Here is a 14278-nt window from a genome sequence, read left to right as displayed (position 1 = left end):
ACACACTCGTGTAACCTTAGTTGTGACGCCACACATTGAATTAACTTTTAATAAAGTTAAAATGAACGTGCACACACACACACACATCATTGTTTTCAGTGAAAGAGCAATGGCATTGGAGGTACCAAGATATAATGAATATTACCCCAAAGTAATTGGCTAATTTGCTGACACAACCACACCAAACTGATTACCATTGTGTGCTTTGCACACAGGAGCTAAAAGTGTTAAAACTGTGTCAGGATATGCAGCACATCAAACAAAGAATGCTCCACTGCTGAGGGTATTGGAAGCAGTCAGCTGACTAGTATGCATAATTAATCATGTCAGTTTTCATTGATATATTAGTAGAATGTAGGGACAAGCACATGAGCAGTTTTGAAAATAAATTACAAAATGGCTTGACATTTTCTTTATGATATGATTCAAGTAAACTATAATACAAGTGTGGTATGGTGTTGCCTGTCCCTGTCTTTTCTAATGCTGAAAATTATAAATTAGGTAAATAATATGTACAGATTATGTAATGATTGCCACCAATTAGGTTATAGCCTTGCTGTCAATTCGCTTAAAAAAAAGCTGTTCAATCATCACTCCATTGAAATGAAATGATATATGAGCTATGGAGGTCTCTTCACCTGGTGCCACCATGATGCTACAATAAAGTGACATGGTCTTTGGTGTTGACCTGTTCAGCTGCAGTTATCATGGCACTGAATTTAGATTCAGTATTTGCTTGCAGCACTGATGGTTTATCAAATTCAACAACCTATAGATGGAAAGACAGAAGAAAAAATGCTTAGTGGTCATACAGCATTATTATAATAAAAGTTTCATACATATTTCACTGCTTCTGTCAAGCATTATCTATAGCTATACAGATGTGAAAGTCATGAATATCAGTGATTTTGGGTTATGATATAAAGTTAGCAACAGTATCTTAAAAAAAAATTGTCAAATATGAAGTGATATACAGCTGTGCTTGTAAATGAGTTTACCTTGCCATCTTGCATCACCATTACTCTATCAGAAGATAAGACTGTATTCAATCTGTGAGCTATAGTTAATATTGTACAATCCTTGAATGCATCTTGTATCGTCTTTTGTATTAGACTGTCTGTTTCTGTATCAATAGCTGCTGTAGCTTCATCCAACATTAAGATCTAACAAGAAACACTAAATATATACCTTACTATTCCTTAGTAAAGCCCTAGCCATGCATATAAGTTGTTTTCAGACATACCTTACTATTCCTAAGTAAAGCCCTAGCCATGCATATAAGCTGTTTTCATACATACCTTACTATTCCTAGCCATGCATATAAGTTGTTTTCAGACATACCTTACTATTCCTAAGTAAAGCCTTAGCCATGCATATAAGTTGTTTTCAGACATACCTTATTATTCCTAAGTAAAGCCCTAGCCATGCATACAAGTTGTTTTCAGACATACCTTACTATTCCTAAGTAAAGCCCTAGCCATGCATATAAGTTGTTTTCAGACATACCTTACTATTCCTAAGTAAAGCCCTAGCCATGCATATAAGTTGTTTTCAGACATACCTTATTATTCCTAAGTAAAGCCCTAGCCATGCATATAAGTTGTTTTCAGACATACCTTACTATTCCTAAGTAAAGCCCTAGCCATGCATATAAGCTGTTTTCATACATACCTTACTATTCCTAGCCATGCATATAAGTTGTTTTCAGACATACCTTACTATTCCTAAGTAAAGCCCTAGCCATGCATATAAGCTGTTTTCATACATACCTTACTATTCCTAGCCATGCATATAAGTTGTTTTCAGACATACCTTACTATTCCTAAGTAAAGCCTTAGCCATGCATATAAGTTGTTTTCAGACATACCTTATTATTCCTAAGTAAAGCCCTAGCCATGCATACAAGTTGTTTTCAGACATACCTTACTATTCCTAAGTAAAGCCCTAGCCATGCATATAAGTTGTTTTCAGACATACCTTACTATTCCTAAGTAAAGCCCTAGCCATGCATATAAGTTGTTTTCAGACATACCTTATTATTCCTAAGTAAAGCCCTAGCCATGCATATAAGTTGTTTTCAGACATACCTTACTATTTATTCCTAAGTAAAGCCATGTATATAAGTTGTTTTCAGACATACCTTACTATTTATTCCTAAGTAAAGCCATGCATATAAGTTGTTTTCAGACATACCTTATTATTCCTAAGTAAAGCCGTTTTCAGACATACCTTACTATTCCTAAGTAAAGCCCTAGCCATGCATATAAGTTGTTTTCATACATACCTTACTATTCCTAAGTAAAGCCGTTTTCAGACATACCTTACTATTCCTAAGTAAAGCCCTAGCCATGCATATAAGTTGTTTTCAGACATACCTTACTATTCCTAAGTAAAGCCCTAGCCATGCATATAAGTTGTTTTCAGACATACCTTACTATTCCTAAGTAAAGCCCTAGCCATGCATATAAGTTGTTTTCAGACATACCTTATTATTCCTAAGTAAAGCCCTAGCCATGCATATAAGTTGTTTTCAGACATACCTTATTATTCCTAAGTAAAGCCCTAGCCATGCATATAAGTTGTTTTCAGACATACCTTATTATTCCTAAGTAAAGCCCTAGCCATGCATATAAGCTGTTTTCATACATACCTTACTATTCCTAAGTAAAGCCCTAGCCATGCATATAAGCTGTTTTCATACATACCTTACTATTCCTAGCCATGCATATAAGTTGTTTTCAGACATACCTTATTATTCCTAAGTAAAGCCCTAGCCATGCATATAAGTTGTTTTCAGACATACCTTATTATTCCTAAGTAAAGCCCTAGCCATGCATACAAGTTGTTTTCATACATACCTTACTATTCCTAAGTAAAGCCCTAGCCATGCATATAAGTTGTTTTCAGACATACCTTACTATTCCTAAGTAAAGCCCTAGCCATGCATATAAGTTGTTTTCAGACATACCTTACTATTCCTAAGTAAAGCCCTAGCCATGCATATAAGTTGTTTTCAGACATACCTTATTATTCCTAAGTAAAGCCCTAGCCATGCATATAAGTTTTTTTCAGACATACCTTACTATTCCTAAGTAAAGCCCTAGCCATGCATATAAGCTGTTTTCAGACATACCTTACTATTCCTAAGTAAAGCCCTAGCCATGCATATAAGTTGTTTTCAGACATACTTTATTATTCTAAGTAAAGCCCTAGCCATGCATATAAGCTGTTTTCAGACATACCTTACTATTCCTAAGTAAAGCCCTAGCCATGCATATAAGTTGTTTTCAGACATACCTTACTATTCCTAAGTAAAGCCATGCATATAAATTGTTTTCATACATACCTTACTATTCCTAAGTAAAGCCCTAGCCATGCATATATGTTGTTTTCAGACATATCTTATTATTCCTAAGTAAAGCCCTAGCCATGCATACAAGTTGTTTTCAGACATACCTTACTATTCCTAAGTAAAGCCCTAGCCATGCATATAAGTTGTTTTCAGACATACCTTACTATTTCTAAGTAAAGCCCTAGCCATGCATATAAGTTGTTTTCAAACATACCTTATTATTCCTAAGTAAAGCCCTAGCCATGCATATAAGTTGTTTTCAGACATACCTTACTATTTATTCCTAAGTAAAGCCATGCATATAAGTTGTTTTCAGACATACCTTACTATTTATTCCTAAGTAAAGCCATGCATATAAGTTGTTTTCAGACATACCTTATTATTCCTAAGTAAAGCCGTTTTCAGACATACCTTACTATTCCTAAGTAAAGCCCTAGCCATGCATATAAGTTGTTTTCATACATACCTTACTATTCCTAAGTAAAGCCGTTTTCAGACATACCTTACTGTTCCTAAGTAAAGCCCTAGCCATGCATATAAGTTGTTTTCAGACATACCTTACTATTCCTAAGTAAAGCCCTAGCCATGCATATAAGTTGTTTTCAGACATACCTTACTATTCCTAAGTAAAGCCCTAGCCATGCATATAAGTTGTTTTCAGACATACCTTATTATTCCTAAGTAAAGCCCTAGCCATGCATACAAGTTGTTTTCATACATACCTTACTATTCCTAAGTAAAGCCCTAGCCATGCATATACTAGTAAGTTGTTTTCAGACATACCTTACTATTCCTAAGTAAAGCCCTAGCCATGCATATAAGTTGTTTTCAGACATACCTTATTATTCCTAAGTAAAGCCCTAGCCATGCATACAAGTTGTTTTCATACATACCTTACTATTCCTAAGTAAAGCCCTAGCCATGCATATAAGTTGTTTTCAGACATACCTTATTATTCCTAAGTAAAGCCCTAGCCATGCATATAAGTTGTTTTCAGACATACCTTATTATTCCTAAGTAAAGCCCTAGCCATGCATACAAGTTGTTTTCATACATACCTTACTATTCCTAAGTAAAGCCCTAGCCATGCATATAAGTTGTTTTCAGACATACCTTACTATTCCTAAGTAAAGCTCTAGCCATGCATATAAGTTGTTTTCAGACATACCTTATTATTCCTAAGTAAAGCCCTAGCCATGCATACAAGTTGTTTTCATACATACCTTACTATTCCTAAGTAAAGCCCTAGCCATGCATATAAGTTGTTTTCAGACATACCTTACTATTCCTAAGTAAAGCCATGCATATAAGTTGTTTTCAGACATACCTTACTATTCCTAAGTAAAGCCCTAGCCATGCATATAAGTTGTTTTCAGACATACCTTATTATTCCTAAGTAAAGCCCTAGCCATGCATATAAGTTGTTTTCAGACATACCTTACTATTTATTCCTAAGTAAAGCCATGCATATAAGTTGTTTTCAGACATACCTTACTATTCCTAAGTAAAGCCCTAGCCATGCATATAAGTTGTTTTCAGACATACCTTATTATTCCTAAGTAAAGCCCTAGCCATGCATATAAGTTGTTTTCAGACATACCTTACTATTTATTCCTAAGTAAAGCCATGCATATAAGTTGTTTTCAGACATACCTTACTATTTATTCCTAAGTAAAGCCATGCATATAAGTTGTTTTCAGACATACCTTATTATTCCTAAGTAAAGCCGTTTTCAGACATACCTTACTATTCCTAAGTAAAGCCCTAGCCATGCATATAAGTTGTTTTCATACATACCTTACTATTCCTAAGTAAAGCCGTTTTCAGACATACCTTACTGTTCCTAAGTAAAGCCCTAGCCATGCATATAAGTTGTTTTCAGACATACCTTACTATTCCTAAGTAAAGCCCTAGCCATGCATATAAGTTGTTTTCAGACATACCTTACTATTCCTAAGTAAAGCCCTAGCCATGCATATAAGTTGTTTTCAGACATACCTTATTATTCCTAAGTAAAGCCCTAGCCATGCATACAAGTTGTTTTCATACATACCTTACTATTCCTAAGTAAAGCCCTAGCCATGCATATACTAGTAAGTTGTTTTCAGACATACCTTACTATTCCTAAGTAAAGCCCTAGCCATGCATATAAGTTGTTTTCAGACATACCTTATTATTCCTAAGTAAAGCCCTAGCCATGCATACAAGTTGTTTTCATACATACCTTACTATTCCTAAGTAAAGCCCTAGCCATGCATATAAGTTGTTTTCAGACATACCTTATTATTCCTAAGTAAAGCCCTAGCCATGCATATAAGTTGTTTTCAGACATACCTTATTATTCCTAAGTAAAGCCCTAGCCATGCATACAAGTTGTTTTCATACATACCTTACTATTCCTAAGTAAAGCCCTAGCCATGCATATAAGTTGTTTTCAGACATACCTTACTATTCCTAAGTAAAGCTCTAGCCATGCATATAAGTTGTTTTCAGACATACCTTATTATTCCTAAGTAAAGCCCTAGCCATGCATACAAGTTGTTTTCATACATACCTTACTATTCCTAAGTAAAGCCCTAGCCATGCATATAAGTTGTTTTCAGACATACCTTACTATTCCTAAGTAAAGCCATGCATATAAGTTGTTTTCAGACATACCTTACTATTCCTAAGTAAAGCCCTAGCCATGCATATAAGTTGTTTTCAGACATACCTTATTATTCCTAAGTAAAGCCCTAGCCATGCATATAAGTTGTTTTCAGACATACCTTACTATTTATTCCTAAGTAAAGCCATGCATATAAGTTGTTTTCAGACATACCTTACTATTCCTAAGTAAAGCCCTAGCCATGCATATAAGTTGTTTTCAGACATACCTTATTATTCCTAAGTAAAGCCCTAGCCATGCATATAAGTTGTTTTCAGACATACCTTACTATTCCTAAGTAAAGCCATGCATATAAGTTGTTTTCAGACATACCTTACTATTCCTAAGTAAAGCCATGCATATAAGTTGTTTTCAGACATACCTTATTATTCCTAAGTAAAGCCCTAGCCATGCATATAAGTTGTTTTCAGACATACCTTACTATTCCTAAGTAAAGCCATGCATATAAGTTGTTTTCAGACATACCTTACTATTCCTAAATAAAGCCCTAGCCATGCATATAAGTTGTTTTCAGACATACCTTACTATTCCTAAGTAAAGCCATGCATATAAGTTGTTTTCAGACATACCTTACTATTCCTAAGTAAAGCCCTAGCCATGCATATAAGTTGTTTTCAGACATACCTTACTATTCCTAAGTAAAGCCCTAGCCATGCATATAAGTTGTCTTTCTCCTACTGAGAAGTTTTCACCATTTTCGATGACTGGACTTTCGAGTTGATTGTCCAAATTACTAATTGTTGACTTCATATAGGTCTTCTCCAAAGATTCCCATAATTCTTGATCCGTGTGATGATTTAATGGATCTAAATTATAACTGGGATAAAAAGATGTTTGCAATGGTTGAAATAATTGATAATCACAGACCTCAGCAAATTTCTGTCAAGTTCACAAATGCAAAATGTCTGTACCTATATATATAAAGAGAGAGAATTTAAACTTACCGTATAGTACCTATAAAGAGTACAGGGTCTTGTGGAATAATGGATAGTTTAGATCGTAGATCATACAGTCCAATTTCACTGATATCCACATGATCTATTTTTATTGTGCCATGTGCAGCTTCTACCAATCTAAACAAACCCACACCCAAAGACGACTTACCTGTTAAAACAAAACATAACATATGCATATTCAAAAAAAAATACACAATACTCCTCCATTGAGTATAGTGCGTTCTTTATTGCAAATATATTGACTATTGTATTGAAAAACATCTTACCATATAGTTATGAAATTCACATTTTATAAAGGAAAGTAGGGGTCCAAGCTTGTGATGTACTTTCAAATTTATCAGTATTTACAGGGTTGTCTAATTGGTCACTACTTCATGATGATGAATATCAAAACTATTATATATAATTTCAAATTGAAATGTATATGGAGAGAAGATTGATTGCTAAGAACACCAAACATAATAGGTTACTGATGCACACGAGTTATTTGTGTACAATAGATAGATAGATAACAGCTTTATTACAACCGTGTAGAAAATTTTACATTTCTAATTTGGTGTTTAAAATGTAATAAAGTTAATAATGAATAACTAAAAAAGTAAGTAGGCGAAAGTTGAGTAAATAAAAAGTTAAATAAGTGTGACTGAGTGTATTCTTTTGTTTGTTCATTTACTGTTACTCAAGTACACGTAGAGGGCTATAATAGTATCTTTATCTTTTGATTGTAAGATATGTTTAAATTGTTTTTCTTTATCCAAATTCAGGAAATTTGCATTTACACTGTTGATAGTGTGAAACATTGCGTCTCTTTGTTTTGTGTACAATTTACAATGTATTAAAATGATGTTCCTCATTTTCAACTTCGTTACAATGGAAGCATAACCTGTCTTCCACTGGTGTTTTTGGTTTTGTATAACGACCTTTTTCGATGGCAAGTTTATGGCAACTTAATCTAAATTGAGCTATTGTTTTGACATGTTGTGGGTTGTTCATCACTTTTATGTATTCTTCTTGTTCCAAGGAGTCTTTGAATGTCCTGTATGTGCGTAATTTGGCACTTTCCCTTTTGTTGTCTATATTCCATTTGTTAATGTAATATTGTCTAATTGAATTATTTAGTTTTTGTTTTGTGAAATCTGTGACATTGTTTTTGTTGTAAAGTTTCAAGTTTCGTTCTAAGGTAGTCAACCATGCTCCTGTGTAAGTATTGTTTTCCATGTCTTTTATAGCATAAAAAGCTAAATTGTCATTGTCTATCGCTTTGAGGTGTTTGTAATAGTTAATTGCTGAGCAGTATATTCTGCTTATCAGTGGCTCTCTTCTCAGTTCCATTCTGCATCCAATTTTGCTCGCTCTGTTGCCAATGTTAAGAATTTGACGACAAAAGCGTAGATGATATTTTTCTGTTGCTGTTTTGTCCCAATTAGTCTGATTTTGGAAAATGCCCCATATCTCACCTGCATATGTTAATATGGGTAGTTGTGTCACATTCAGGAGTTTTTCCTTTATCCTTATACTGTTCATGTTTGTTGGATATATGTGTGACTGGATCCTTGCAGCTTTGTAGGTCTTGTCTGCCAGTCTGTCTGCAGTAGAGGTTATTGATCCATTGGCCTTAAATGTTACTCCAAGATATGTGTATAATCCTGTAGTTTTTATTTCTTCATTGCCACATGTAAATCGCCTTGTATCTGGTTTGCATCCCGAATTCCTGAATATAATCACTTGCGTTTTGTTTGTGTTTACTTGTAGCCCCCAGTCTGAAGTGTATTTATGGAGAAAGTCTATTGCAGTTTGTAATCCTTCATATGATTTTGATAGTAGTGCAATGTCATCAGCATACAATAGGCTATTGATAGTTTTATTATCCAGTTCTGGTGCATTTGTTTCAATTTCTGTGAGTCCTGTGATAAAGTCATTTATAAAGATGTTGAACAGGGTTGGACTCAGAGGGCAACCTTGCTTAACTCCATTTTTAGTTTTAAATTGTTCTGTTATTACATCACCTAATTTGACTACTAAATCCATATTAGTGTACATGTTCTTAATTATGTTGTATACTTTTCCGTTGATGTTGTTACGTAGTAGTTTATAGTACAATGCTTTCCTCCAAATTGTGTCAAAACACTTTTTGAGGTCCACAAAACAACAGTACATTTTTTTCTTTTTCTCTTGTTGTTTCTTTATAATTGTGTGGAGAGTCAGAATGTGATCAACTGTTCGTTTTTTTCGTCGGAATCCTGCTTGGTTCGGATGAATAATCTTATTATTTTCTGTATGATTTGTGATTCTGTTGTTTATGATTATGCTAAATACTTTAGCTATGACATTACCAACTGATATGCCGCAATATGAGCTGTCACTTGGTATAATTTATTACTTGTAACTGATATATTGGTATAAACTCACCAGATCCAGTTCTACCCACAATTCCAATCTTCTCTTTTGGATTTATATTAAAAGTTATTCCTTTCAGAACATTTGGCAAACCATCTCTATACTTTAGTTTGTAGTCTTTGTAAGAGACATTGCCCTCTTGTGGCCAGTCAGGAGGAGGCTCATTGCCCTCTATTTTTGAGGGAGCTTCTGATTCCAAGTTCTGTGGAATGAAGTTATATGCAGTGTATTAGTTTGATGTTCTTGGTGACATACAGATACATAAAGTGGTGGTCTAATGTGCCATACACCCACATGAAGTATAGTGGTCTAATGTGCCATACACCCACATGAAGTATAGTGGTCTAATGTGCCATACACCCACATGAAGTATAGTGATCTAATGTGCCATACACCCACATGAAGTATAGTGGTCTAATGTGCCATACACCCACATGAAGTATAGTGGTCTAATGTGCCATACACCCACATGAAGTATAGTGATCTAATGTGCCATACACCCACATGAAGTATAGTGGTCTAATGTGCCATACACCCACATGAAGTATAGTGGTCTAATGTGCCATACACCCACATGAAGTATAGTGGTCTAATGTGCCATACACCCACATGAAGTATAGTGGTCTAATGTGCCATACACCCACATGAAGTATAGTGGTCTAATGTGCCATACACCCACATGAAGTATAGTGGTCTAATGTGCCATACACCCACATGAAGTATAGTGGTCTAATGTGCCATACACCTACATGAAGTATAGTGGTCTAATGTGCCATACACCCACATTAAGTATAGTGGTCTAATGTGCCATACACCCACATGAAGTATAGTGGTCTAATGTGCCATACACCCACATGAAGTATAGTGGTCTAATGTGCCATACACCCACATGAAGTATAGTGGTCTAATGTGCCATACACCCACATGAAGTATAGTGGTATAATGTGCCATACACCCACATGAAGTATAGCGGTCTAATGTGCCATACACCCACATGAAGTATAGTGGTCTAATGTGCCATACACCCACATGAAGTATAGTGGTCTAATGTGCCTGACACCCACTGTGGTACACATGTAGTGTAGTGGTCTAATGTGCCATACACCACATGAAGTATAGTGGTCTAATGTGACAGACTCCCACATGAAGTATAGTGGTCTAATGTGACAGACTCCCACTGTGGTACACATGCAGTGTAGTGGTCTAATGTGACAGACTCCCACTGTGGTACACATGTAGTGGTCTAATGTGCCCTACACCCACTGTGGTATACATGTAGTATAGTGGTTTAATGTGCTTGACACCCACTGTGGTATACATGTAGTATAGTAGTCTAATGTGCCTGACACCCACTGTGGTATAAATGTAGTGTAGTGGTCTAATGTGCCTGACACCCACTGTGGTATAAATGTAGTGTAGTGGTCTAATGTGCCTGACACCCACTGTGGTATACATGTAGAATAGTTATATACCCTATATATAAAATATGTTTTTGAAATGCAGTCCCTCACCCCCTTGGCTATTTTCGCAGATTTTTCGTCGCCGGAACGATTCACGTCCCAAATTTTGGTTCTCTGGGCGTCTCTAATAAATACTCTATCTAACCGCTGGACTGAATTAGCTGAATTATGAAAAATTCATAGAAGATTGGGCAAAAATCGGTCGATTTTGGCCTCAACGTTTTTTTGCTCGGAAACGCAAGGGCGATAAGACTCGATTTTCAAGAACGCAGGTCGATCGGATCGGACGGTTTCTATTGTTTCGAGTCTGTTGTGTGTCTAGAAACATAATAACTTTGTTTTTTGGTAAATATAGAACATGCTCTGTTCCAATAAAGGATTTTGATATGCAAATCAAACAATTTTATTAGTTCCTTATTGTAACGTCTCCCATCTAAATAGTCCTGTACTCCCCAGAATTTGACAATGGTACTAGCCCAGAATTGACTTTCTGTTCAGCGCGTCTTTGATTGTAGCAATGTTTACGCCACTGTACGAAAATACGCACACTCGCGAATTTGACAGCATTCACTTGAGCGTTTTAGGATAGTGGGAATAGAATAGATGGAAATGCCAGTTACTTCACTCATAAAGATTGATGATTCGATTGCTGGCCGGGATAGATGTATTTAGTGTTCATTTCTATGCATATTGTCTACACCTGCGATTCTCAATTTCGATGCGTAAAATCATATCGCTGCTGTGGACAGCGACGACTGACAGATTGTTTTGGTTCTGCGGCTCTCTTGGCATGGGCAACTGATTTTTAGGTTTCTGTTTTTTTGATATTCTGACGTTCACTTGGTCGTATTTTGTATATACCACTCAGACACTGACAACAAGTAAGTAAACGGGCCGGAACATAGTCAACATGCCAGTGGGACTCTGAAGGCCCCGGAGAAAGCGCCATCTTACAACATTAATGAACAAAATTTACATTACAATTTCATGCTTTCGAACAATCTGATATTTATGCTGGATAACAAAGTATACAAGTACTGTCTACAATATACTGCATAATGGAAATAACATACCTATCTAACCGCTGTTGATTTTTGTACAAAATTCCAAGAACACAAAACAAACAACTGACAACAATCGACAAAACAAAAACACTACACAGTCACTGTAGCCACACCAGTAAGAAAAAGATACTGTGGAACTCATTGCAAATGTAAATACAAAATAAATGTCAGTGAATACAATATTTAATAATTTGCAGCCTCCATGGACCAGTTCACAGCCTCTAATATTGCAAAACCGTTAGTTGTGAACTGAACTTTAAATCTCATCAGGATATCCACATGAAGTTACACAGGTAGAAAAAAAATGCAATATTAAGACAAGAAAATTATCCTTTTTTTGTCAAGGCTATATATTAAATTCCCTTATTTTGGGTGTATTTTTGTGAGTGTACATGTATCCATAAAATTATCAAAACTTAAAATGTAATCATAGTACAAATGTAAAGTAAACAAAAAAATTATCGAGTGATTTTGGATTTGTTGGAAAAGTACTTGAAATGCTGTGACATGGTCTAATTGGTGGTGGGAATTACCAAGCCAGTTTATAAAACAAGCCGGTAGGCTGGTTGGCATCTGCTCCGCTCAAAAACAAGTATCATGTTTTCGGCTGTTGCCATGGTAGGACATGAACGTGCAGCTAACGTCGGTTTATAACTAAAACCGGGCCTCGTATACAAGGTTCGCAAAAAAACGTTCAGTCCTTAAAAGTCACTTTATTTTATTGCTAGGACGTATTCTGCTGTTAAATTTATTATTTTCAACCATTTTGCGATAGTATTTTCTAGATTGAAACATGGAGGCAAAAAGCTCCATGATTGAAGGCAGCATTTACAGTTCATTCATAGTTCAAAGTTGCGTTGGGATTACGTTGATAGAGTGTAACAATGTTGGCGCCGGTGATCTCTTACCAGTGCGCAACGTAGCCAAAATAAAAAAAACAAAAACATGATCATATAAACACTGCTATTTATAATAATATAAAGACTGGTAGGAGGTAATAAATTTGGGGCGAAAGTATTCAAAAATCAGTTTTTGGCTGTTGCTATGGCAGCGGTGAGCGAGAATTTGTTTTCAGATTTTACAACCTAACTAGAGTGAAGGTGTGACTTGCCCGCCAAGTTTGAACCAAACGGCCCAGCCAAAAAAAATCACAGAAGAGTCAAATTTTTTGGTAATGAAAACATATCAAAAATTCAAATAGTAACTTAGTGCCCACACTCAAGCTGAGTAGAATGAGCTATGTCTGAAGAGTTTTATCCTAAATTTGTAGGAGGAGATTCATTTAGCACGAAACTATCCAGTTTTTTGGCTGTTACTATGGCAACGATAGGCCAATTTTTTTCTTCAGATTTTACCTAATAACTAGGGTGGTGGTGTGACCTGCCTGTCAAGTTTGAGGGAAATGGGCCAAGCCAAAACAGCACAGAAGCATTAATACGTGAAAACACCGAAAACCACACACAAAATTGATTTTAAGGGCAATCCTAGCAGAACGGATCGCCAATAGTGAACAAAAATGTTCGTAAATATTACTGACCGCAAAAGACACTCTTCGCGAAGTGTCTTGTTATATATAGAAGATAATATTTGGTAATCGTAGTCCTAAATAACTATTAAAAATAGCTAGACGTTTCGAGCATTGGCTCTTTATCGATAGCATAGAAGAAAATGTTAAAACGTACAGGTAGAACATAGGTACGTAAGAACGCACATGAACTATAATTAGAAGCACAAAAAATTCCACAATAGAACAAATAACGCGCCTTAGGTAGTGAGCTCAACAAATGAGTTGAACTGTTTGTTAATTCCATGGGGTTCTTTAGTTCCAAGGCGGGATATAGTTTCCTCCTCGACACGCCCGAGCAGTATAGTGGTCTAATATGTGCCCGACACCCACTGTGGTAATGGTATACATGTAGTACATTATGATCTAGGAATTGCCGAATAATAGACATCAAGGCAGGTTTTTCTGCTACCATGGTAGCCAACTCTAGAAGGGTCACCTTCTCTGTTACTTTAGTACTAAGGATTAGATTCTTTTTAAACTTGGTATAATAAAATTTAGTGTCTCTAATATCATTTCACTATACTAAAGGCCAGCTTTATGAGGTCTGTCAGTTCATATACATTTGACCACAATGGTCAAAGCTAGCATTACTTACGTTGCTATAGTACTCCAATCTTTCCACACTGGTAAATCTGGCTTCACATTCAGCAGCTGTATTGACTGTTAATTGAAGTATACCAGAAATCTGCAATCAAATACACATTTACCCTGTCATATTAATTGGACTGATATGAAACTATTAAGTGCTTTATGAAATGTAAACTGGTAGCTATCGTTAAATTCTAAAGGAGTTCTTTGGATAGATGGCCATCTT

General features: G+C 35.7%; 1 protein-coding gene across 1 annotated transcript in view; it reads right to left on the bottom strand.

Moving 5' to 3' along the window:
* Nucleotides 1-115: 115 nt before the first annotated feature.
* Nucleotides 116-14278, bottom strand: part of LOC100368478 (uncharacterized) — a 106664-nt gene continuing 92501 nt past the window's right edge. Inside the window, exons 26-31 of the mRNA XM_085502910.1 lie at nt 14060-14149; nt 9386-9575; nt 6965-7124; nt 6645-6837; nt 999-1163; nt 116-769 (exon numbers count right to left, since the gene is read on the bottom strand). Coding sequence (XP_085359036.1) covers nt 656-769; nt 999-1163; nt 6645-6837; nt 6965-7124; nt 9386-9575; nt 14060-14149 — 912 coding nt within the window. The 3' untranslated portion in view covers nt 116-655. The remainder of the gene's footprint in view (nt 770-998; nt 1164-6644; nt 6838-6964; nt 7125-9385; nt 9576-14059; nt 14150-14278) is intronic.

This window comes from Saccoglossus kowalevskii, chromosome 1, assembly GCF_978046115.1.
Source record: "Saccoglossus kowalevskii chromosome 1, keSacKowa6.1, whole genome shotgun sequence".
In the NCBI taxonomy this organism is placed as follows: domain Eukaryota; kingdom Metazoa; phylum Hemichordata; class Enteropneusta; family Harrimaniidae; genus Saccoglossus; species Saccoglossus kowalevskii.
This window is presented reverse-complemented; position numbering and strand designations above follow the sequence as displayed.